We start from the raw sequence: 26,991 nt of genomic DNA on the forward strand, positions 1-26,991 counted from the left end.
GATGCCTGCCATAGATGTGAGCGAAACGCCGGGGGGAAATACTTCTGGCACATGGAGATATATTCCTCACAACCTCTGAGGATGCCTGCCATAGATGTGGGCGAAACATCAGGAGAGAATACTTCTGGCACATGGAGATATATTCCTCACAACCTCTGAGGATGCCTGCCATAGATGTGGGCGAAACGTCAGGAGAGAAAGCGTCTGGCACATGGACATATATTCCTCACAACCTCTGAGGATGCCTGCCATAGATGTGAGTGAAACGTCAGGAGAGAATACTTCTGGAACATGGAGATATATTCCTCACAACCTCTGAGGATGCCTGCCATAGATGTGGGCGAAACGTCAGGAGAGAATACTTCTGGCACATGGACATATATTCCTCACAACCTCTGAGGATGCCTGCCATAGATGTGGGCGAAACGTCAGGAGAGAATACTTCTGGAACATGGACATATATTCCTCACAACCTCTGAGGATGCCTGCCATAGATGTGGGCGAAACGTCAGGAGAGAATACTTCTGGCACATGGACATATATTCCTCACAACCTCTGAGGATGCCTGCCATAGATGTGGGCGAAACATCAGGAGAGAATACTTCTGCCACATGGACATATATTCCTCACAACCTCTGAGGATGCCTGCCATAGATGTGGGCGAAACATCAGGAGAGAATACTTCTGGCACATGGACATATATTCCTCACAACCTCTGAGGATGCCTGCCATAGTTGTGGGCGAAACGTCGGGAGAGAAAACTTCTGGCACATGGATGTATATTCCTCACAACCTCTGAGGATGCCTGCCATAGATGTGGGCGAAACGTCGGGAGAGAAAGCTTGGGGTGGCTCTTGGGGTCTCTCCTGGCTATGTGGTTATATATCAGAACTTTGCAACTTGGAGTGTCATGAGCACAATGTTCTCTCGAAAAGAAGAGCCTGACGACACTCTTCGTTGGGAGCTCTCATGCCTACGATCCAGCCCCCCAGTCCTCTGCCAAGCTCCTCCTCTGGCTCTGCCTTGGGCAAAGGGGTCTATGCCGTTGTTCTTCCTTGGCAGTCCCTCCACAGAAGCAGTGGTTGCCGGGGTTGCCGGTGAAGCTGCTGCTCGACTCGTCCTGCTGCCGACCGATTTCTTCCTGGGGTCGAAGAAGTCACTTAACAGTAAGTGAGACGATCTGAACAGCTTCTCTCCCGCATCATTGCCCTGTTGCTTCTTCCACCTGGAATCTATTCACTAGTTTAGCGAGACTGTTTGGTTGTTCGGGTTGTCGGAAAGCAGCGTCCGATATCCGTCTCGTCTTGCAATATAGTTTCTCGATCTGTATTCTTAACTCCCTTGCTCTGGTTTCAACTCTAGACTTCCCAGTACTATACTTCCTTTATTTTCCCTTCCTCGCGTTTCCACTCTTCTTTCTCCGCTTATTGGTTGTGTCTTAAGAACTTCCCCACAATTCAGGACTAGCCATAGGGAACTTACAACAATACAGTCATCGCGTTGTGAATCTTTCGGGCTGTATCATCAAGTTGCTGTGAGTCTTTCGGGCTGACGTTTTGCCCACATCTGTGGCAGGCATCCTCGGAGGTTATGAGATGAGGATGCCTGCCACAGATGTGGGCGAAACGTCAGGATGAATACTTCTGGAATATGGTCATATAGCCTGGAACACATACAACAACCCTGTGATTCTGGCCATGAAAACCTTCGACAATACAGTCATGGAACTGGAAGAGACCCCAACCCCATTCTGCCATTCAGGAACACACTAGTTATGTGCGGATTTCATTTCGTTGCATCCGTTCTTTCGTTACTTTCGTTACCTTTGGGAGCACGTATTTGGAAGCCCCCTCCCGGTACAAAAATCAGCTCGACATGAAAGCAAGTGGGACTCGGAGCCAATCCCGGCTCCTTGCCTACTTTTCGTGAGCTGCCTCCTTGCCTTGGAGAGTACATGTGTGGTGTACAGTCCTACAGCCTGTAGCCGAGCGCCTCTTCTAGAGTAAGAAACAGAACTTGCGTCCTTGCCTTGGAGAGTATGTGTGGTATACATCCCTAGAGTTTGCAGAGTAAGTAACCAAATTTGTCTCCTTGCCTTGGAGAGTGTGTGTGTGGCGTTCAGGCTCAGAGCCTGCAGCCGAGCGCCTTCTCTAGAGTAAGTAACCAAACTTGTCTCCTTGCCTTGGAGAGTGTGTGTGTGGCGTTCAGGCTCAGAGCCTGCAGCCGAGCGCCTTCTCTAGAGTAAGTAACCAAACTTGTCTCCTTGCCTTGGAGAGTGTGTGCGTGGCGTTCAGGCTCAGAGCCTGCAGCCGAGCGCCTTCTCTAGAGTAAGTAACCAAACTTGTCTCCTTGCCTTGGAGAGTGTGTGTGTGGCGTTCAGGCTCAGAGCCTGCAGCCGAGCGCCTTCTCTAGAGTAAGTAACCAAACTTGTCTCCTTGCCTTGGAGAGTGTGTGTGTGGCGTTCAGGCTCAGAGTCTGCAGCCGAGCGCCTTCTCTAGAGTAAGTAACCAAACTTGTCTCCTTGCCTTGGAGAGTGTGTGCGTGGCGTTCAGGCTCAGAGCCTGCAGCCGAGCGCCTTCTCTAGAGTAAGTAACCAAACTTGTCTCCTTGCCTTGGAGAGTGTGTGTGTGGCGTTCAGGCTCAGAGCCTGCAGCTGAGCGCCTTCTCTAGAGTAAGTAACCAAACTTGCCTCCTTGCCTTGGAGAGTGTGTGTGTGGCGTTCAGGCTCAGAGCCTGCAGCCGAGCGCCTTCTCTAGAGTAAGTAACCAAACTTGTCTCCTTGCCTTGGAGAGTGTGTGTGTGGCGTTCAGGCGCAGAGCCTGCAGCCGAGCAGCTTCTCTAGAGTAAGTAACCAAACTTGCCTCCTTGCCTTGGAGAGTGCATGTGTAGCATGCAGGCCCAGAAAGCCCACACTTTTTCCTGCAGCTGAGCACCTCTAGAGTAGAAACAGGTAAGAAGCCTCCTTAAAGTGTGTGGCTGCCTGCAGCAGAGCACCTCCTCTAGAGAAAGAAACAGGTAAGAAACCTTAAAACATGTGTCGGCTTGCAGTTGAGCGCCTCTCCTCTAGAGTAGAAACGGGTAAGAAGCCTTAAAGCACGTGCCTGCCTGCAGCTGAGCGCCTCTCCTCTAGAGTAGAAACACGTAAGAAACTTCCTTAAAGCATGTGGCTGCCTGCAGCCGAGCACTTCCTCTAGAGAAAGAAGCAGGTAAGAAGCCTTAAAGCACGTGTCTGCCTGCAGCTGAGCACCTCTCGAGTAGAAACAGGTAAGAAGCCTCCTTAAAGTGTGTGGCTGCCTGCAGCCGAGCACTTCCTCTAGAGAAAGAAACAGGTAAAAAGTCTTAAAGCACGTGTCTGCCTGCAGCTGAGCGCCTCTCTAGAGTAGAAACAAGTAAGAAACTTCCTTAAAGTGTGTGTCTGCCTGCAGCTGAGCGCCTCTCCTCTAGAGTAGAAGGTAAGAAGCCTCCTTAAAGCAAATATCCATTTGGCCCAGTTGTTTTTAGGTCGATCTTTGTTCTGTTTTTGATGGGTGGCCTCTTATTTTATCTTGTTACTATGGTGTTATGTATAAATATGTTTTGCTTGTTGTGATATTATTTATTAATGATGTGTTTGTGTATGTATTTTATTCTGTTTTATTGTATTTGGTTTTGGACCCATGCTAGCTGTTCTGAATCCCTGTGGGCAGATGGAGGCGGGATATAAAAATAAATTATTATTATTATTATTATTATTATTATTATTATTTGAAACACAACAAGATGAGTCCACAGCAGACACTCTGCTAGCTGTTGTATTGGATTATTATTATTATTATTATTATTATTATTTTATTATTATTATTATTATTAGAAACACAACAAGATGAGTCCACAGCAGACACTCTGCTAGCAGTTGTATCGGATTATTATTATTATTATTATTATTATTATTATTATTATTATTATTATTATTATTATTACAACAAGATGAGTCCACAGCAGACACTCTGCTAGCTGTTGTATTGGATTATTATTATTATTAATATTATTATTATTATTATTATTATTATTATTTGAAACACAACAAGATGAATCCACAGTTGTTGTATTGGATTATTATTATTATTATTATTATTATTATTATTATTATTATTATTATTATTATTATTAGAAACACAACAAGATGAGTCCACAGCAGACACTCTGCTAGCTGTTGTATTTGATTATTATTATTATTATTATTATTATTATTATTATTATTATTATTATTATTATTTGAAACACAACAAGATGAGTCCACAGCAGACACTCTGCTGGCTGTTGTATTGGATTATTATTATTATTATTATTATTATTATTATTATTATTATTATTACTATTATTATTAGAAACACAACAAGATGAGTTCACAGCAGACACTCTGCTAGCTGTTGTATTGGATTATTATTATTATTATTATTATTATTATTATTATTATTATTATTATTATTATTTGAAACACAACAAGATGAGTCCACAGCAGACACTCTGCTGGCTGTTGTATTGGATTATTATTATTATTATTATTATTATTATTATTATTATTATTAAACGAGAACAAAATGTGCTGTGAGATTTGAGTGGCCAGCTTCTGGTCAAAGGAAATCTAGTATCATGCCAAGTTTTTAACTTAATAAAAAAAAATACATTATAGCTGTACCCTCAATTCACGTCTGACATGATAAATAAATATAATTTCTAACCACTGTCTTTTGCATTTTGCTCCGATAGCGTCCCTGATGGACAACGTTCTCCACTTTGTTTTTTGCGCATGCGCCGCTTTGCTGCTCATTGGAGGACCTACTTCAACAGGTGAGCAAACAGATCACAAAATAAAAACATGCAAACGCGAGCAGACTGATGGAGGCAAACACGGAGCTTGGCATGAAATTTTATCCCACCGAGAAATGCCTTCTCTTCTTTCTTTCTCGTCCCAAATAAGAGAAGAACAACTCTGAATGCTTGTTTGGTTAGAATAATAGAGTCGTAGAGTTGGAAGAGCGGCGCTCAGCTGCAGGACTTGCTGACCGGAAGGTCGGCGGTTTTAATCCGTGGGGCGGGATGAGCTCCCGTTGCTAGCGCCAGCTTCGGGCAATCTAGCAGTTCGAAAACATGCAAATGTGAGTAGATCAATAGGTACCGAGCCGGTGGGAAGGTAATGGCGCTCCATGCAGTCATGAGCTTGGAGGTGTCTACGGACAACGCCGGCTCTTTGGCTTAGAAATGGAGACACAGTGTCACACCGACTCCTCAAACCACGAGGTCACACTGGCTCCTCAAATCCGGATTTGGAGACACGGTGTCACACCGACTCCTCAAACCATGATCTCACACTGACTCCTCAAATCAGGATTTGGAGACACAGTGTCACACCGACTCCTCAAACCACAACGTCACACTGGCTCCTCAAATCCAGATTTGGAGACACGGTGTCACACCAACTCCTCAAATCACAACATCACACCAGCTCCTCAAATCACGATTTGGAGACACGGTGTCACACAGACTCCTCAAACCACGACGTCACACCCGCTGATCAAATCACGATTTGGAGACACAGTGTCACACCGACTCCTCAGACCACAATGTCACACCGACTCCTCAAACCACAATGTCACACTGACTCCTCAAACCACAATGTCACACCGACTCCTCAAACCACAATGTCACACCGACTCCTCAAACCACGAGGTCACACTGGCTCCTCAAATCACGATTTGGAGACACGGTGTCACACCGACTCCTCAAACCACGATGTCACACTGGCTCCTCAAATCATGATTTGGAGATATGGTGTCACACCGACTTATCAAACCACGATGTCACACTGGCTCCTCAAATCACGATTTGGAGACACGGTGTCACACCGACTCCTCAAACCACGATGTCACACTGGCTCCTCAAATCATGATTTGGAGACACGGTGTCACACCGACTCCTCAAACCACGATGTCACACTGGCTCCTCAAATCACGATTTGGAGACACGGTGTCACACCGACTCCTCAAACCACGATGTCACACTGGCTCCTCAAATCACGATTTGGAGACACGGTGTCACACCGACTCCTCAAACCACGATGTCACACTGGCTCCTCAAATCACGATTTGGAGACACGGTGTCACACCGACTCCTCAAACCACGATGTCACACTGGCTCCTCAAATCACGATTTGGAGATATGGTGTCACACCGACTTATCAAACCACGATGTCACACTGGCTCCTCAAATCACGATTTGGAGACACGGTGTCACACCGACTCCTCAAACCACGATGTCACACTGGCTCCTCAAATCATGATTTGGAGATATGGTGTCACACCGACTTATCAAACCACGATGTCACACTGGCTCCTCAAATCACGATTTGGAGACACGGTGTCACACCGACTCCTCAAACCACGACGTCACACCCGCTGATCAAATCACGATTTGGAGACACGGTGTCACACCGACTCCTCAAACCACAACGTCACACCCGCTGATCAAATCACGATTTGGAGACACGGTGTCACACCGACTCCTCAAACCACAACGTCACACGCGCTGATCAAATCACGATTTGGAGACACGGTGTCACACCGACTCCTCAAACCACAACGTCACACCCGCTGATCAAATCACGATTTGGAGACACGGTGTCACACCGACTCCTCAAACCACAATGTCACACCGAGTCCTCAAACCACAACGTCACACTGGCTCCTCAAATCCGGATTTGGAGACACAGTGTCACACAAACTCCTCAAACCACAATGTCACACTGGCTCCTCAGACCACAATGTCACACCGACTCCTCAAACCACGATTTGGAGACACAGTGTCACACCGACTCCTCAAACCACAATGTCACACTGACTCCTCAAACCACAATGTCACACTAGCTCCTCAAACCACAATGTCACACCAACTCCTCAAACCACAACGTCACACTGGCTCCTCAAATCCGGATTTGGAGACACGGTGTCACACCGACTCCTCCAACCACAATGTCACACCAACTCCTCAAACCACAACGTCACACTGGCTCCTCAAATCCAGATTTGGAGACACGGTGTCACAGCGACTCCTCCAACCACGATGTCACACCGGCTCCTCGTCTTCTGCTTTGCCAAGAAGCAAAATCTATTAGTTTGCCATAAAATCCAACTGTTTGGAAGAGCTCCACTTAGCCCCGTTGTATTTATTAATTTCCTTTCCTCTGGCTCATAATCGGAGACGCCCGGGCAAAGAAGATGCCTTTTTGCGAGCGGCTGAGCTTTGATTTATTGACTTCTGTTGTGCGAAGCTCATTTTACATTTCCCAGCGGAGAAGGGCTTTGATTTAGCCGGATTGATGATTAGAAAACTGTCCATCATTTCCAGTTCCGTGCTTTGCAAAACAAAACAAAAATCTCCGGAAAGGGTGAAATTTACCCAGTTCTGTGCCTGTTTTCCAATAAGAAAGGCAATCCAGTTTCTAAATCAAATGCCTCTGGCTTGATCTGCATTTCTCTCTGAAAATTCGCTTTTTTCTTGTATTATGGGCTGGAGGCAAACACGGAGCTTGGCATGAAATTTTATCCCACCGAGAAATGCCTTCTCTTCTTTCTTTCTCTGAACAACTCTGAATGCTTGTTTGGTTAGAATAATAGAGTCATAGAGTTGGAAGAGCGGCGCTCAGCTGCAGGACTTGCTCACCGGAAGGTCGGCGGTTCGAATCCGCGGAACGGGGTGAGCTCCCGTTGCTAGTCCCAGCTTCGGGCAACCTAGCAGTGCGAAAGAATGCAAATGTGAGTAGAGCAATAGCTACCGCTCCGGCAGGAAGGTAATGGCACACGTTGGAGGTGTCTACGGACAACGCCGGCTCTTCAGCTTAGAAATAGAGATGAGCACCAACGCCGGGAGTGTGAATAGATCAATAGGTACGGCTCCGACGGGAAGGTAACGGTACACCTTGGAGGTGTCTATGGACAACGCCGGCTCTTCGGCTTAGAAATAGAGATGAGCACCAACGCCAAGAGTGTGAGTAGATAAATAGGTACGGCTCTGACGGGAAGGTAACGGTACACCTTGGAGGTGTCTACGGACAACGCTGGCTCTTCGGCTTAGAAATGGAGATGAGCACCAACGCCCGGAGTGTGAGTAGATCAATAGGTACAGCTCCAATGGGAAGGAGGTGTCTACAGACAACGCTGGCTCTTCGGCTTAGAAATAGAGATGAGCACCAACGCCGGGAACGTGAGTAGATAAATAGGTACGGCTCCGACGGGAAGGTAACGGTACACCTTGGAGGTGTCTACGGACACGCCAGCTCTTTGGTGTAGAAATGGAGATAAGCACCAACGCCCAGAATGTGAGTAGATCAATAGGTACGGCTCCGATGGGAAGGAGGTGTCTACAGACAACGCCGGCTCTTCGTCTTAGAAATGGAGATGAGCACCAACGCCTGGAGCGTGAGTAGATAAATAGGTACGGCTCCGACGGGAAGGTAACAGCACTCCATGCAGTCATGACTGTGGAGGTGTCTACGGACAACGCCGGCTCTTCGGCTTAGAAATGGAGATGAGCACCAACGCCTGGAGCGTGAGTAGATAAATAGGTACGGCTCCGACGGGAAGGTAACAGCACTCCATGCAGTCATGACTGTGGAGGTGTCTACGGACAACGCCGGCTCTTCGGCTTAGAAATGGAGATGAGCACCAACGCCTGGAGCGTGAGTAGATAAATAGGTACGGCTCCGATGGGAAGGTAACAGCACTCCATGCAGTCATGACTGTGGAGGTGTCTACAGACAACGCCGGCTCTTCGTCTTAGAAATGGAGATGAGCACCAACGCCTGGAGCGTGAGTAGATAAATAGGTACGGCTCCGACGGGAAGGTAACAGCACTCCATGCAGTCATGACTGTGGAGGTGTCTACGGACAACGCCGGCTCTTCGGCTTAGAAATGGAGATGAGCACCAACGCCTGGAGCGTGAGTAGATAAATAGGTACGGCTCCGACGGGAAGGTAATGCCTCTCTATGACTCCCCCAGAGTTGGACTCGATTAGACTTAACGTCAACGGGAGTTGGACGAGACCTGAAAGGCCGTTGCGTCCAGCCACCTGCTATGCAGGAAAAACACAATCAAAACATTCCTGGCAGATGGCTCTCCAAAGCTGTGGTTCTCAACTCTTTGACTTCTGGTGTTTGGGGAGACTCGAGATGTCACTCACTGTACAAGCAACTTAGCGTGTTCTTTCGAGTGCCCGAATCGGTCGGTGAGCCTGCTTTTGGGTTTCGACTCACACGGTTGTTATTTTACCTTGTGCCTTCTATTCTTCCCAGCGCTTGTTCGGGGACTCTGACAAAATGTTGGATTTGGGCGCCGTACAAATGTCGCTGCCACGAACTTTGGTTCGGTTATTTACCGCTCCTTTCACTCGTTCGGTTCTTTGTTCCGGGCCTAGAAGTTTCGCTCCGAAGGTATTTGTTTTTTGTCTCGTTCCACAACGGCGCTTTCAGGGCCGAAGTCTTCAATGAAGCCACTTGTTTCCTTCCAAGGTCTTCAAAAGACCCGCTGGCTCCGAGGCAAAGAGCTCAAAGAAAACAAGAGGGCTCCTTTCAGCCTTTTCCCGGCTCCCGTGGTCCTACTAAAAGCCCCTTTTGTTCGTGGATAATCGGGAGTTTCGCCTAAGAAATGGAAAGGTAGGATCCTAGAACTGGAACAGGCACCAAGGACCATCCAGTCGAACCCACAACCAGGCAGGGACGCATCTTCAAAACACTCAACGGACACTCGATAATCACAAAAATTTATAATAAACTAGCTGTGCCCGGCCACGTGTTGCTGTGGCAAAGTGGTGGTATTGCTTAAAAAATTGTTTTGTAATTTTTATTCGACATTATTTGTATTTTTAAATTAGTTTTAATTGTAATTTGGAATTTTTATTTGACTTCATTTGTATTTTTTTTAATTAATTTTATTGTAATTTGGAATTTTTATTCGACTTCATTTGTATTTTTAAATTAATTTTATTGTAATTTGTAATTTTTATTCAACTTCATTTGTATTTTTAAATTAATTTTATTGTAATTTCTAATTTTTATTTGACTTCATTTGTATTTTTAAATCAATTTTATTGTAATTTCTAATTTTTATTTGACTTCATTTGTATTTTTAAATTAATTTTATTGTAATTTGTAATTTTTATTTGACTTCATTTGTATTTTTTAATTAATTTTATTGTAATTTGTAATTTTTATTCGACTTCATTTGTATTTTTTAATTAATTTTATTGTGATTTGTAATTTTTATTTGACTTCATTTGTATTTTTAAATTAATTTTATTGTAATTTGTAATTTTTATTTGACATTATTTGTATTTTTTTAAATTAATTTTATTGTAAGTTATCTTTTTATCTATATATATAAAAGAGTGATGGCATCACGGCAGTGGACAAAACAACAAAAGTAAACACCCCACAACCTCGAAAATTGACAGCACGACCCCTCATCCATGCCTCTAGGTTGATACAACAAAAAGAAAAGAAAAATAAAGTCCTAATTAGAGGGAGAGGAATAATTGCCTTTATCCAATTGCTGCCAGTTAGAAGGCTAAGCTCCGCTCACTTGGTCTCCTAGCAACCCACTCAGCCCAGGGGACCCTTTACCTTAACTACCACCAATTCCTCAATACTTTATTTCCCATACCACCATATTTCGCCACAGCAACACATGGCCGGGCACAGCTAGTTTATTATATTTTATTATTTTCTTGTATTATTTTTAGTTATTTTCTGTTATTATAGTATTTTATTGTATTAATTTTTGTAGTGTTTTTAATTATTTTTTAGTGTTTTTTATTATTTTTTATTGGGTTGCTAAGTTGGAGGAGCTTAGCCTTCTAACTGGCAGCAATTGGATAAAAGCAATTATTCCTCTCTCTCTAATTAGGACTTTATTTTTCTTTTCTTTTTGTTGTATCAACCTAGAGGCGTGGATGATGGGTTGTGTTGTCAAATTTCGAGGTTGGGGGGCCTGTAGTTTTGTTGTTTTGTGGGTCGCCGTGATGCCATCACTCTTTTATATATATAGATTATTGGAGTGGTCCCCAGAAGAGGAAATAGTAAAAAATTGTATGATTAAGTGGGCTGAAAATATATGAAGACCAATAACTTTAGTTAATTTGGACCAAAAAATTGAAATATACTTATGCAACGGACCTGAAAGAGAATTGGTGTGATTTGGTATATCACACCAAAGAAATTAAACCAAATGTATACGAATACTCCAAAAAATGGTTGGAAATGTGAGGAACAAGAGGGAAGTTATTTTCATATGTGGTGGACATGTAAAGAAACAAAAAACGTATTGGGAGAAGGTCCATAAAATCTGTCAACTAATACTTAAAATAAATTTCCCCAGGAAAGCGGAGTAGTATTTATTAGACATGTCCAAAAAATCGTTTTGAATCGTATATCGGAATTATTTCGGATTGTTCTCGCTTTTTGATACGCATTCCGAGACATTGTCTCACAACGCAACCAGCAATGTAAATCGAACCATTGTTGGAGCATTCTCTAATTGTCTCTTCATGTTTCATTAATTTTTTCCCCCCCATAACATTTTTAAAAATATATTTTTAAAAATATTTTTTAAAAATTTGTTTCTGCAACCTACCTAGAATGGGAGCTTAGCGCAGCCTAACATGGCTGCCGCTCCCCGGCCAATCAGAAGCTTCCACGAAGGACGCAAAGGTGGGGGCTAACGTCCTCTGCGTCCACATGGAAGATTGCCATACAAGCCTGGTGTGTAGCGATTGCACATGCGCGTCCGCCATTTTAGAAACATTTAGAATCATTGCGAATTTTCGGAAATATGTGGATCAAACCGCTGGCATGTTTTTCATGGGTGCCTTTACCTCCCCACTAAAGTGGTACCTATTTATCTACCCGCATTGCTGTTTTCGAACTGGTAGGTAGGCAGAAGCTAGGCCAATGGCAGGAGCTCACCTTGCCCGTGGCTTCAACTGTCAACATCATAACAACATTTATCTTGTTTGTATGTATTTTCAGGTGCAGCTGAACATGAAGATTCCCTCCGTAAGGTATGGGCGTATTAATTTCAACTCGTTTCCTTGTCTTAGTTCACTCCGGTTTTGGGAAAAGAGTGTCCGGAAGTTCTGAGTAGAACAAGTCAAGCTCACAGCCTTGTTGACAAGATGGCAAAGGAGACACCACTGGTGTCCAACCTTTGGTCTTCTAGGTGTTTGGGACTCCAACTCTCAAAAGCCCTGGCCAACTTGTCCAATGAAATGGATTGTGGGAACTGAAGTCCAAAACACTGGTTGGACACCACGGATGTCTACTTTGCCATCTTGTCAACAAGGCTGAACAAGTCAAGAAGAACTTGTTTGACCCTGGAACTTGTTGAGGTGCTCCTCAGCCTTTCTATGCTTATAGTCATTGTGATGGGTCCACAACAGAGAGGACCAAAGGTTGGACACCACGGATGTCTACCTTGCCATCTTGTCAACAAGGCTGTGAGATACCAGGATGCACAAGTCAAGGAGGACTTGTTTGACCTGGAACTTGTTGGGGTGCTCCTCAGGCTTCCATGCTTATAGTCATTGTGATGGGTCCATGACAGAGAGGACCAAAGGTGAGATACCAGGATGAACAAGTTAAGAAGGACTTGTTGGTGTGCTCCACAGCCTTTCCATGCTTATAGTCGTTGTGATGGGTCCACAACAGAGAGGACCAAAGGTTGGACACCACGGATGTCTACTTTGCCATCTTGTGAACATGGCTGAACAAGTCAAGGAGAACTTGTTTGACCCTGGAACTTGTTGGGGTGCTCCTCAGCCTTTCCATGCTTATAGTCATTGTGATAGGTCCACAACAGAGAGGACCAAAGGTTGGACACCACGGATGTCTACCTTGCCATCTTGTCAACAAGGCTGTGAGGTACCAGGATGAACAAGTCAAGGAGAACTTGTTGAGGTGCTCCTCAGCCTTTCTATGCTTATAGTCACTGTGATGGGTCCACAACAGAGAGGACCAAAGGTTGGACACCACGGATGTCTACCTTGCCATCTTGTCAATAAGGCTGTGAGATACCAGGATGAACAAGTCAAGAAGGACTTGTTGGTGTGCTCCTCAGACTTTCCATGCTTATAGTTATTGTGATGGGTCCATGATAGAGAAGGTTGGTGTAGTGACTTGAGTCTTGGAAGAAGACTATGGAGACGAGGGTTCAAGTCTGACTCAAACATAGAATCCCGCTGTCACACATCCAACCTGAACATGGTCCATTTTTGCCAACGTTCTCGATACCAATCCTGTATCTGCTGCCCGAATGTTTGGAAAAGAGCACGGAAGAGATCTGGCGAGTTCCCAGAGCTAAATATAGGCGACTTCTGCTTTATTCCAGGCTTTTCGAGAGGGATTTATTTAGGTTTTTCCTTCCGATCTCTCTCCCTGCATCTCTCCGAGCATCCTGGAAGCTCTGTTTCATAACAAGGTCCTAATTGGCTTCCAGCTGTTTCTCCCTTTGAGACACAAATTGATCCGTTTGAAAGAACATGTAGACTAAAGAAGGGCCATTATGGTGCACTAAAAGCACTTTTTATTGGAGAAGATTGTGTTGGCAGCAAGTGTTTAACGAAAAAAAACAGATTTAATTAGGAGAGCAATAGAAGGTTCAAGGCAAGGAGGCTGAGAAAGTTTTGGAAACGGTGGGAAGCCCTTCCGCCACTTGGCTTTTTTCATGACCGCCTTCCCAGGGCGTTTATGCCGTAATAAAGTTTTGTTGTTCTTGTTGTTATACCAGTATGGACGAATTTAACATATTTTCACCCACAGGACAGTGGCGGTGGCGGCGGAGGCGGGAAGGACTGGCCGACAATGTACGTCACAACCATCTTGGTAAGGGAACCCGTGTACAAATGTCCCAATATAATAATACGAGCTGTGCCCGGCCACGTGTTGCTGTGGCTTATGGGAATGCTTTGTTGGCCAGGTGGAATAGCAGTGAATAGCCTTGCAGCCTCAAAAGCCTGAACCCTGGCTGTATCCCGGCGCCATTGTGATGAAGTGGGCGGAGCCTAAAGGGGGCGGGGCCTACCCTTCTGACCAGCAACCAGGGTTGAAAACGGCTCTTCCTCGTTCTCTAATTTGGACTTGATTTTCCAGGTTTTTTGTTTGAAAGACGTAGATTGGATGACTATGTCTTTTGTGGCCAAATTTGGTGCGATTTGGTTCAGTGGTTTTGTTGTTTACTCAGTCCTACAAACATACATTACATTTATATATATATAGATAATAATATAATAATATACTTTATTTATATTCTGCTCTATCTCCCCGCGGATTACAAGTATATATATATATGGCAAACATCCATGCTCAGCCATGGAGACCTATTGGGTGACCACGGTCCAGAGAACTCTGTGATAAGTTCATCTTAGGCTCACCATAAGTCGGAAACGACTTGAAGCCCAACAAGAAGAGTAGCAACATGGAGGAGTGGTTGGACTCACTCCACCTCCTTTGTTGATGGAGATGCAATGGCTTGATGGAGAGCAGTTGGGCCGACTTTGGGAGCCTCTTTGTCTTGACTGCTTCCTAGGAAGACCCCTACGTGATGGCCAAAGGCACGGAGCTGGAAGGCTACTGCATTGACCTGCTGGAGAAGCTGTCAGAGATGCTGCACTTCAAGTACAAGGTGGGCGTCGTGAAGGACGGGAAGTACGGAGTCCTGAGTCCGAATGGGAACTGGTCTGGAATGATCGGAGAGGTCGTAAGGAAGGTATGTCTCCTCCGGAATATGTTCTCCTCAAATTAGTTCAGGAGCCAAGTTAGTTCCAGGACCATCATTGATGGACTTCAGAGTGCTCACAGTACCTACAACTCCAAAATGTCCAAATATATTCCCCTCAAAACACACCAGTATTCAAATATGGGCATATTGGGTATGAAGGACCATCGTTGGTGGACTTCAGAGTGCTCACAGTACCTACAACTCCAAAATGTCCAAGCGTATTTCCCTCAAAACCCACTAGTATTCAAATGTGGACATATCGGTTATGAAGGCCAAGTTTGGTCCAGATCCATCATTGTTTGGGTTCTGGATGTAGGTGAACTACAACTGGAATATGTTCTCCTCAAATTAGTTCTGGAGCTAAGTTAGTTCCAGGACCATCGTTGGTGGAGTTCAGAGTGCTCACAGTACCTACAAAATGTCCAAGCATATTCCCCTCAAAACCCACCAGTATTCAGATATGGGCATATCAGTTATGAAGGACCATCGTTGGTGGACTTCAGAGCGCTCACAGTACCTCCAACTCCAAAATGTCCAAGCATATTTCCCTCAAAACCCACCAGTATCCAAATATGGGAATATCGGGTATGAAGGCCAAGTTTGGTCCAGATCCATCATTGTTTGGGTTCTGGATGTAGGTGAACTACAACTCCTATAAATCCCTCCCAAGATCTCCAATATTTCTTGTGTCAAGTTTGGTCCAGATCCATCATTGTTTGGGTTCTGGATGTAGGTGAACTACAACTCCTATAAATCCCTCCCTAGATCTCCAATATTTCTTGCGTCAAGTTTGGTCCAGATCCATCGTTGTTTGGGTTCTGGATGTAGGTGAACTACAACTCCTATAAATCCCTCCCTAGATCTCCAATATTTCTTGTGTCAAGTTTGGTCCAGATCCATCATTATTTGGGTTCTGGATGTAGGTGAACTACAGCTCCTATAAATCCCTCCCTAGATCTCCAATATTTCTTGCGTCAAGTTTGGTCCAGATCCATCGTTGTTTAGGTTCTGGATGTAGGTGAACTATAACTCCTATAAATCCCTCCCTAGATCTCCAATATTTCTTGCGTCAAGTTTGGTCCAGATCCATCGTTGTTTGGGTTCTGGATGTAGGTGAACAACAACTCCTATAAATCCCTCCCTAGATCTCCAATATTTCTTGTGTCAAGTTTGGTCCAGATCCATCATTGTTTGGGTTCTGGATGTAGGTGAACTACAACTCCTATAAATCCCTCCCAAGATCTCCAATATTTCTTGTGTCAAGTTTGGTCCAGATCCATCGTTGTTTGGGTTCTGGATGTAGGTGAACTACAACTCCTATAAATCCCTCCCAAGATCTCCAATATTTCTTGTGCCAAGTTTGGTCCAGATCCATCATTGTTTGGGTTCTGGATGTAGGTGAACCACAACTCCTATAAATCCCTCCCAAGATCTTCAATATTTCTTGTGCCAAGTTTGGTCCAGATCCATCGTTGTTTGGGTTCTGGATGTAGGTGAACTACAACTCCTATAAAGATCTCCACTACGTTTTCTTGGTCATGGGGGTTCTGTGTGTCAAGTTAGTTCCAGGTCTATCATTGGTGGAGTTCACAGTGCTCTTAGATTGCAGGTGAACTATACATCCCAGTCCCTACAACTCCTATGTTCTCCCTTCTGCTCTTTTTTGATAGGAAGCGGACCTTGCGGTTGCTCCACTGACAATAACGTCCATAAGAGAAGATGCTGTCGACTTCACCCAGCCCTTTCTCCACACTGGCATCGGTATCTTGCTTGAGAAGGAATCTGCCCTCGAAGAAGCTTCTCTGTTCCATTTCTTGACCCCCTTCAGCAAGGAGACCTGGGGCGGCATCGCCGTTGCCTACCTGCTTTCCAGCCTTTGCTTATTCTTGGCTGCCAGGTGAAGGACCTCTTCTCATCTCCAGCTTTCTCTTATATATAAATAGCTTGGGTATCCATACAAGTTCTTGGGTGGCCAACGGGCAATTTCGTTGAATCCCTCCATGAATCGAAGGTGTTGTTGCTTTTTTCTCTCCCTAGAATAAGTCCAAGTGAGTGGGATGGAAATGATGAGTTCCGCTACACGTTCCTCAACAGCCTATGGTTTGGAGCAGGAGCATTCACTTTGCAAGGTAAGCCATGAAACAGGGAGGAGAGCTTAAATGTCCACGTCGTAGAGTTGGAAGAAATCCCAAGGACCACCCAGTCCAAGCCATAAAGGAAGATGCCATCAAAGTGTTGGAGGTTGTAGATATAAATAAGTAGAAGCCAAGATAAACCCTGCAATGTCAATTGGGTTTGTGTAACAAGTAACAGTAACTTTACTTCAGTTTAAAAGATCAAACAGAGCAACAATATATACAGCAGTCTCTCTGAATTCTTACAGAGCAACAATATATACATCAATCTCTCTGAATTCTGACAGAGCAACAATATATACATCGGTCTCTCTGAATTCTGACAGAGCAACAATATATACTAGACATGTCCAAAAAATCGTTTTGAATTGTATATCGGAATTATTTCGGATTGTTCTCGCTTTTTGATACACATTCCGAGACATTGTCTCACAGCGCAACCAGCAATGTAATTCGAACCATTGTTGGCCCATTCTCTAATTGTCTCTTAATGTTTCGTTAATTCCCCCCCCCCCAAATTTTTTAAAATATATTTTTAAAAATATTTTTTAAAAAATTGTTTCTGCAACCTACCTAGAATGGGAGCTTAGCGCAGCCTAACATGGCTGCCGCTCCTCGGCCAATCAGAAGCTTCCACGATGGACGCAAAGGTGGGGGCTAGGGTTGATGAGGATAGCTCAAGAAATGAGGGCGGGAGAGCCCTGTAAAAGTCCCCCCCGGTTCCTTTTTTTGGGGGGGCAATTGCGCATGTGCGTCCGCCAATTTAGAAACATTTAGAATCATTACGAATTTTCGGAAATATCCGAAATTTTTGGGTGAAAAAAATCGGAAATACTTTCTATATCGAAGCGCCAGCGCCCCCTACTTTAGAAACGAGAATTGAAACATTTTTTTCATCGATCGGACATGCCTAATATATACATCAGTCTCTCTGAATTCTTACAGAGCAACAATATATATATCAGTCTCTCTGAATTCTTCTAATGTCAATATTTTCCTCTGCAACTCGAATCTGTAATTCCGTTGTGTCCTAGTTTCCAGAGCAGCAGGAAACCAAGGATACATCTTCCTCAATGGGGCATCAATAGGAGTTTAGAGACTAGGCTCCTATTGATGCAGACCAAAAATCCCATTGGCTTTTTGAGCTGCCGCATCACATTGTTGGCTCGTGTTCACGTTCCTCCTCACGAGGACTCCAAGAGTTGGACGTCCAGTGACAGCAACCGCTAAGTTTCACGAGCAAAAGGTCGACAGATTGACTCAGGACGACCATCGTATCACTCAGAGAGAAATTTCAAGCATAATCGGCATGTCACAAGAACGTGTGGGTCACATGATTGCTTTGCTTGGCACGATGGGTCCTGTGAGACGTTGGTTGCGGAAACCGAGTGTAGACTTCTTCCATGACAGTTTCGGAAAACTTGTTCATCGTTGGCAGAGATGTATCCAATTGTCTGGCGATGATGTGGGAAAGTGAATAGTGGTCGTTAAAGAGCACATTCTAAGGATTATTCCTGCGTTTGATTTATTAAACGTTGATATTGATTTGATATTTAGAGAGACCGAAAATGGGGTCGAAAATGCCGTGGGGAAGGTGGGAGATGGCAAAATGCTTCATCGTTTGAGTCAAGGTGCAAGTATTTCCTTTGAAGGTCCGTTGTTAGAATTCTTAGGTTGTTTAGAAAATGCTGAAGCAAAATAAACCAGACTACTTGCTTTCAAGACTTTGTGGCACATTTGAGGAGGGAAACCAAACAATGGAAGCACTTCACAAGGCACAAGAGGATACGTTCATTCGAAACCTTCTTTTCCCACACTGTACCGTTGGCCACTTGCTCCACCCTGTGGCTTTCTTCTCCCTTCTCGCAGGAGTGATGCCTCAACCCAAATCGCTCGCCATCCGGATCATTTCCGCCATCTGGTGGCTCTTCAGCATCGTCCTCCTCACGGCGTACATTGCGGGCTTCAGCTTCATCTTGGAGTCCAGCTCCGACCAGATTTCCATCCACAACTTTGAAGACCTGGTCAAGCAGAGGGAACTGGACTTTGGGACCATGGAAAGCTCCTCCACGCTCCAGTATTTCAAGGTGGGCTTGTTTGTTTGTTTATTTATCGCGTCAGGAGCGAATTGAGAACAACCACAAAGTTAAAAACTTGGTGTTATACTCAATGTCTTTTGAGCACTTGGAGTGTTGCTGTGAGAAGGTCCTCCATTGGTTTGCTCTTCTCCACATTTGTGATTGTTCTGAGCATGTTCAGACTCAGGACTCCCTTTTGTACTCAGTATGAGTTCGGTCTTCAATGAAAGCATCGGACCTCAGTGAAGGTGGATGAATGTATGCTTATGGAATTCAGGGAGTACAATTATACTTAAAGACCACGGACTATTTGTTTATTTATCGTGTCAGAAACCGAGGGTAGAGTTATAATGTATTTGAAGACACAAACAAAATATTAAAACTTGGCATTATACTAGATTTCCTTTGACCAGAAGATGGCCTCTGGTTTCGCTGTGAGAAGGTCCTCCATTGTGCATGTGGCAGGGCTCAGACCGCATTGTAGTAAGTAGTCTGTGGTTTGCTCTTCTCCACACTTGTGATTGTTCTGAGCATGTTCAGACTCAGGACTCCCTTTTGTACTCAGTATGAGTTCGGTCTTCAATGAAAGCATCGGACCTCAGTGAAGGTGGATGAATGTATGCTTATGGAATTCAGGGAGTACAATTATACTTAAAGACCACGGACTATTTGTTTATTTATCGTGTCAGAAACCGAGGGTAGAGTTGTAATGTATTTGAAGACACAAACAAAATATTAAAACTTGGCATTATACTAGATTTCCTTTGACCAGAAGATGGCCTCTGGTTTCGCTGTGAGAAGGTCCTCCATTGTGCATGTGGCAGGGCTCAGACCGCATTGTAGTAAGTAGTCTGTGGTTTGCTCTTCTCCACACTTGTGATTGTTCTGAGCATGTTCAGACTCAGGACTCCCTTTTGTACTCAGTATGTGTTTGGTCTTCAATGAAAGCAGGTGGATATATTGCATCGGACATCAGTGAAGGTGGATGAACGTATGCTTATGGAATTCAGGGAGTACAACTATATTTAAAGACCATGGACTATTTGTTTATCATGTCAGAAACAAACCGAGGGTACAGTTGTAATATATTTGAAAACACAAAACTTGGCATTATACTAAATGTCCTTTGACCACTTGGAGTGCCTCCAGTGTCGCTGTAGGAAGGTCCTCCATTGAGCATGTGAGCATGTAGTAAGTGGTCTGTGGTTTGCTCTACTCCACACTCCACTTTGTAGCCCCATTTCTTAAGGTTAGCACTGCATCTCGTGGTGCCAGAACACAATCTGTTCAGCGCCTTCCAAGTCGCCCAATCTTCTGTGTGCCCAGGAAGTAGTTTCTCATCCAATCTCAGCCACTGATTGTGGTTCCAAGTTTTAGCCTGCCACTTTTGGACTCTCACTTGCTGAGAGTATCTCTGTAGATGTTAGGGAAGCTATTTCTCAATTTAAGGCATTGGCATGCTGGCTGATATCCGAACAGAGGATGGGCCGGAGATGTCAATGCCTTGGTCCTTTCATTACTGGCTGCTACTTCTCGACGGATATCAGGTGGTACAATACTGGCTAAACAGTACAATTTCTCCAGTGGTGTAGGACATAGACTTCCTGTGATAATACAGCATTAAGAGCCCAATTCACTGTTTAATGTGGTGAGATGTATTCCACACTGGGCATGCGTATTCAGCAGCAGAGTAGCAAAGCGCAAGGGTAGATATCTTCACTGTGTCAGGTTGTGCCAGTCGGCTTTCATATGATATTATTTCTAGCACTCACTTTTTGCTAGATATTCAAGCAGTGCTTCTTGTAAGTCAGAGCACAGTCCAGAGTAACTCCCAGGTATTTGGGTGTGCTGCAATGCTCCTTCCCAGGTCATCCTCAGAGCTTGAGATGTTTGTCTTTTCTCAAGATGATGTTTTTAGATGGATTAGGAATCAGATGGTTTTCCCTGTAATAGTCAGTAAGAGCACCTAAAGCTTCAGAGAGCTTCTGTTCAACCGTTTCAAAGCTCTCTTCTTGGGCAGTGATGGCGAGATCGTCAGCATAGATGAAACTCTCTGTCCCTTCTGGCAGTGGCTTGTCTGGTTTTAGATGGATCAGGAATCAGCTGGTTTCCCCTGTAATAGGCAGTAAGACCACCTAAAGCTTCAGAAAGCTTCTGTTCAACCATTTCAAAGCTCTCTGCTTGAGCGGCGATGGCATGATCGTCAGCATAGATGAAACTGTCCCTTCTGGCAGTGGCTGGTCTGTATTTTAGATGGATTAGGAATAGCTGGTTTTCCCTATAATAGGCAGTAAGAGCACCTCAAGCTTCAGAGAGCTTCTGTTCAACTGTTTCAAAGCTCCCTGCTTGAGCGTTGATGGCATGATCATCAGCATAGATGAAACTCTCTGTCCTAACAGTAGCTGATCATTTGTTTCAATGTCAAATACTGATGGAGCAGCACAAGACACGAGTGTAGTTGCTTGTTTTTCCTTGTGTGAGTGACCTCTTCCTCAATGTTGTGGCTGCAGAACTCAAAGAACCCAGTCCAGCAAATGGTCTACGAGTCCATGAACAGAAAGAAGGATACCGTCTTGGCAAAGAATTATCAGGAGGCCATCCAGAGGGTCCTGAATTCAGACTACGCGTTCATCGGAGAATCCATCTCTCAGGACCTGGCGGTTGCCAGGCACTGCAACTTGGTCCGCTCGCCTGAAGTCCTCGGGGCCAGGGGCTTTGGCATTGCCACGCAGAAAGGTAAGGCAGCACATGTCAACGTATGTCTGTCTGTCCGTCCATCTGTCTGTACTACAAAGGCAATCCAGTGGCCTTTTGTGGTGTTACTGGATTGGTTGTCGCTAAAGACTGGGCTGTAGCAGAGCTGGTTAATCGCTGAAATAGTTCACTGTTGACCGGAAGGTGGAAGTTCGAAGCCCGAGTCGGATTGAGCTCCCGACTGTTAAGCCTAGCTTACTGTCCACTTAAGCTGAGTTGTGAGTAGAGAAATTAGGCATCGCTTAAAATGCGGGCAGGTATTTTATGACACCGTAAGGAAGGTAGCAAGTTCGAAGCCCGAGTCGGATTGAGCTCCCGACTGTTAAGCCTAGCTTACTGTCCACTTAAGCTGAGTTGTGAGTAGAGAAATTAGGCATCGCTTAAAATGCGGGCAGGTATTTTATGACACCGTAAGGAAGGTAGCAAGTTCGAAGCCCCTGAGCTCCCGACTGTTAAGCCTAGCTTACTGTCCACTTAAGCAGTTCGAAAACAGCTGAGCTGTGAGTAGAGAAATTAGGCACTGCTTAAAAAGCGGGGAGGTATTTTACGACACCGTAAGGAAGGTGGCAAGTTTGACGCCCGAGTTGGATTGAGCTTCCGACTGTTAAGCCTAGCTTACTGTCCACTTAAGCTGAGTTGTGAGTAGAGAAATTAGGTACCACTTAAAATGCAGGGAGGTATTTTACGATACCACAAAAATGCCGGCGATCAAAGAACATGGAGGACTTGGTGTCATAGTGGATGAAACGACGGCACCCCACTGTGGCCGGAATCGAGTCTAACCTCCAGGCGCTGAAATTGGAGACCAGGACACAATAGAGCAGTGGTTCTCAACTAGATGTTTTTCGCCTATAACTCCCAGAATCCCAGCCAGTTTACCAGATGTTAGGATTTCTGGGAGTTGAAGGCCAGTTGCAGGTTGAGAACCACTGCAATAGAGCAATGGATTCCACTTAAACATTAGGAAGGACTTCCTGGTGGTAAAAGCTGTTCGACAGTGGAATCTGCATCCTGGGAGTGTGATAGAGTCTCCTTCTCTGGAAATTGGATGGCCATTATTTGGGAGTGCTTTGATTGTGTGTTCCCGCATGGAAGAAGGGAATTGGACTGGGGTCACTTCTATGAGAGGTGCCAAGTGAGAGGTTCTTGGTTGTATTCCCAGAGAAGTAATGTTCTCACGCTCTGACCATCCTCAGGATCTCCTTGGACCAACAAGCTCTCGGTGGCCATCTTGAAACTCGGAGAATCGGGCGAACTGGACTACCTGCGCAGCAAATGGTGGGAGAGCCGCTGCGCCGAAGACGACGACGACCACTGGAGCCCGCTGAGACCTCACGCTCTCGGAGGCATCTTCTTGATACTCGCCATGGGTCTTTTATTGGGGCTGATCGTCGCCGTGTTTGAGTTGTCCAGGAAAAGCAAGCACAGGGCTGAGCAGGAGAAGGTGAGTAGCAGGTTGCACGTCTCGCTTTTCGTGTACTCAATGCTCGGAGCCGAATGTCCGAATAATAAGAAAGGACAAGTGTGTAGAGTCCTTGTCCCACACTCATGTTGGCTCTCCCAAATCACTGCCTCTTTTAGAAACAGACTTGCTCTTCAGACAGGCGTATTGTGATGAATGTGGCTTTTTGTTGTATTGGCCACGCTACAGTTGTCCCATTTACGGTGGCTTGACGGACATCCGTTCTTGATGCTTGTATTTGCATCCCTTTTGGCTGAATTGAATTAAACCACTGTGCTTGTCTTCAACTTGGTTTTTTCTGTCCTGGCCCATTTGGTTTAGCATACGCTCGCCAGGCACGGATTCTTTTATCCGCAGTCTCAGCTTACCCACTACATATTTAACACCTTTATAACTTAACTAGCTGTGCCCGGCCACGTGTTGCTGTGGCGAAGTCTGGTGGTATGGGAAATAAAGTATTGAGGAATTGGTGGTAGTTAAGATAAAGGGTAAAGGTTTTTCCCTGACATTAAGTCCAGTCGTGTCTGACTCTGGGGGTTGGGGTTCATCTCCATTTCTAAGCCGAAGAGCCGGCGTTGTCCGTAGACTCCCCCAAGGTCAGGTTGGGTGGAGCTTAGCCTTCTAACTGGCAGCAATTGGATAAAAACAAGTCTTCCTCTCCCTCTAATTGGGACTTTATTTTTCTTTTCTTTTTGTTGTATCAACCTGGAGGCGTGGATGATGGGTTGTGTTATCAAATTTCGAGGTTGGGGAGCCTTTAATTTTGTTGTTTTGTCAGTCGCCGGGATTCCATCACTCTTTTATATATATAGATAATAATAATAATAATAATAATAATAATAATAATAATTTACTATATTTATACCCCACTCTTCTCAAACCCGAAGAGCGGCTTACAAACCAAGGCAAAATTCAACAAATACAACAAATAATAAATAAACATATCAAATTATAAAACTATTAAAACACATAAATGCATAAAACAGGTTTCTCCCCAGTGTGAGTCCTTTGATGTGAACGTAGATGTCCCCTATGAGTGAAGTTCTGTCCACACTCCAGGCATGTATAGGGTTTCTCCCCAGTGTGAGTCCTTTGATGTGAACGTAGATGTACCCTCTGAGTGTCCACACTCCAGGCATGTATAGGGTTTTATTCCAGTGTGGGTCCATTGATGGGAATGTAGATGTCCCCTATGAGTGTCCACACTCCAGGCATGTATAGGGTTCCTCCCCAGTGTGAGTCCTTTAATGGGAACGTAGATGTCCCCTCTGAGTGTCCAAACTCCAGGCATGTATAGGGTTTCTCCCAGTGTGAGTCCTTCGATGTGAACGTAGATGTTCCCTATGAGTGTCCACACTCCAGGCATGTATAGGGTTTTCTCCCAGTGTGAGTCCTTCGATGTGGACGTAGATGTTCCCTATGAGTGTCCACACTCCAGGCATGTATAGGGTTTCTCCCCAGTGTGAGTCCTTTAATGTGAACGTAGATGTTCCCTATGAGTGTCCACACTCCAGGCATGTATAGGGTTTCTCCCCAGTGAGAGTCCTTCGATGTGAACGTAGATGTTCCCTATGAGTGTCCACACTCCAGGCATGTATAGGGTTTCTCCCCAGTGAGAGTCCTTCGATGTGAACGTAGATGTCCCCTATGAGTGTCCACATTCCAGGCATGTATAGGGTTTCTCCCCAGTGTGAGTCCTTTGATGTGAACGTAGATGTTCCCTATGAGTGTCCACATTCCAGGCATGTATAGGGTTTCTCCCCAGTGTGAGTCCTTCGATGTGAACGTAGATGTCCCCTATGAGTGTCCACATTGGTTTCTCCCAGTGTGAGTCCTTCAATGTGAACGTAGACTTCCCCTATGAGTGTCCACATTGGTTTCTCCCAGTGTGAGTCCTTCAATGTGAACGTAGACTTCCCCTATGAGTATCCACACTCCAGGCATGTATAGGATTTTATTCCAGTTTGGGTCCATTGATGGGAATTTAGAACTGTACTATGACCGAAACTTTGTCCACACTCCAGGCATTTTTTGGTATTTCTCCCCAGTGTGAGTCCTTTGATGTCTATGTAGAGTTGCACGCTGAGAGCAGCTCTTTTTAGACTTCAGGTATATATAGGGTTTTTCTTTAATTTGTCTTCTTCTTCCTTAGAAATCCTGCTGTCCTTTGTTCACCGAGGAGCTGAGCCAACGCTTCCAAAACAGAGGAGAACGGAGGCAAGAAACGGCCGGGAAAACAAAGCCCTGAGATTTGGGCACGATAAGCCCAAAACGTGATGGACTCTTCTTTCTGTTTCCTATATTCTGTAGCAGGGTTCTTTTATATTTTTTCATAACAGTAAGAGGTAACTAGGTTTATCTTTTCGTAACATTTTTGGGATAACACAAATCCTGGCCTTCTAACCCTCTTCTGTGCCATTGCAGACAACGCAATCATTTGGGAGACTGGATTTATAACACTTTTAGTGTGTCGTTTTAGCCATTTCTGCAGCTCTTGGCCAGCATCAAAAGTTGTCCATTTGTAAAGAAAATGCTCCAGAAATCGACTATCAAAGAAGCCAACACTGACGAGATGTGTGTGTTTTATGGGCCGCAGTGCGAGTCGAATGTACACATTCCTAACCCATAACAGCGTGAAAGTATTATCTTATGAAACTACAGAAAGTAAATCTGAAATATTTGGGGCGTGTTTGTGCCTTTCTGTTGCTTCTGAAACGATGAGGACTCCTCATAGTTACAATCCGTACAACCAAGACGTTATTTAGACAGAGACGTAGTTACATCAGAGCATTATGGGATGCTTTCTTTCCATATTAAGTCTCCTACCCCGCAGATTGATGGAACAAGAACAGCTCCGTCAATAGCAATATCAGCCCGAGGTGGCATTTACTTCCCAATATATCTGTCACCGAAAAGCTCCCAAAGCAATTTGTTTTGTCCAAAAGGTCTTGGGTACGGGTCTGTCGGAAAAATGATGAAAGGAAACAAAAACGAGCCCTAAAGTCCTGGCTGGGATTTTTATTTATTTCTGGCACTCTCCGTCCCTCTTGTTTTGAGTATAGTCTTTCTTCACTTGGAACAACGTCTTCTAAAAGTAATGAAAATAATACTTTATTTACATTCCGCTATATCTCCCCGAAAGGACTCAGAGCCGATTAGAGGTATATATATGGCAAACATTCATTGACGAAGATAGACAGTACACAAACAGAGGCAAGGCTTCCCTCTTTTTCTATCTCCAGCATCAAACTGTGCTTGATTCGACCAAGGGAAAGTGCTGTTGTTTCATTTTCCCATGCTGAGGAGCTTTGTCGTTCCTGATGGAACCGCCAGCGTGTTTTTCAGGGGCGCATTTTACCTCCCCATAAAGCGGTACCTATTTATCTACTCACACTGCTGCTTTCGAACTGCTATGTAAGCAGAAGCTAGAGCTGATGGTGGGAATTCACCCTGACCTTCTGGTCAATAAGATCTTCTGTAGCTAGCGGTTAACTACAGCTCCCTTCTATCCATCTGTATTTGCAGATATCGCATCGTAAAGTCTATTGCAGATGGTGCATCTCACGATCTTGCCATTGTCTCCCTTCCCTTGAATTTATAGTACAATCCGTGGAACTGTTGCCACACAGTTTTGCCTAAATATCACAAAGAATCTAGGAATCTTTCTACATATTCCAGTCAATTCTATGCTATGCTTCAGCTGGAAGTGGCCAATTGGGACCTCATGAGATGGACCGTGGGATCCATTTCCACACACAT

At 44.7% G+C, this 26,991-nt stretch overlaps 1 protein-coding gene across 1 annotated transcript; it reads left to right on the forward strand.

Moving 5' to 3' along the window:
* The first annotated feature begins 1,007 nt into the window (after nucleotides 1-1,007).
* On the forward strand, nucleotides 1,008-25,916 carry LOC100552623 (probable glutamate receptor). The gene is made up of 11 exons (XM_003229231.4): nucleotides 1,008-1,166; nucleotides 4,750-4,830; nucleotides 12,058-12,089; nucleotides 13,846-13,908; nucleotides 14,612-14,791; nucleotides 16,474-16,700; nucleotides 16,841-16,932; nucleotides 18,808-19,025; nucleotides 21,527-21,752; nucleotides 22,967-23,214; nucleotides 25,385-25,916. Exons 1-11 carry the CDS (start codon nucleotides 1,040-1,042, stop codon nucleotides 25,478-25,480), a joined length of 1,590 nt encoding a protein of 529 aa, XP_003229279.3. The 5' UTR covers nucleotides 1,008-1,039; the 3' UTR covers nucleotides 25,481-25,916.
* Nucleotides 25,917-26,991: the final 1,075 nt, after the last annotated feature.

The sequence above is a fragment of the Anolis carolinensis genome, unplaced genomic scaffold (genome assembly GCF_035594765.1).
Source record: "Anolis carolinensis isolate JA03-04 unplaced genomic scaffold, rAnoCar3.1.pri scaffold_15, whole genome shotgun sequence".
Taxonomy (NCBI): Eukaryota; Metazoa; Chordata; class Lepidosauria; order Squamata; family Dactyloidae; genus Anolis; species Anolis carolinensis.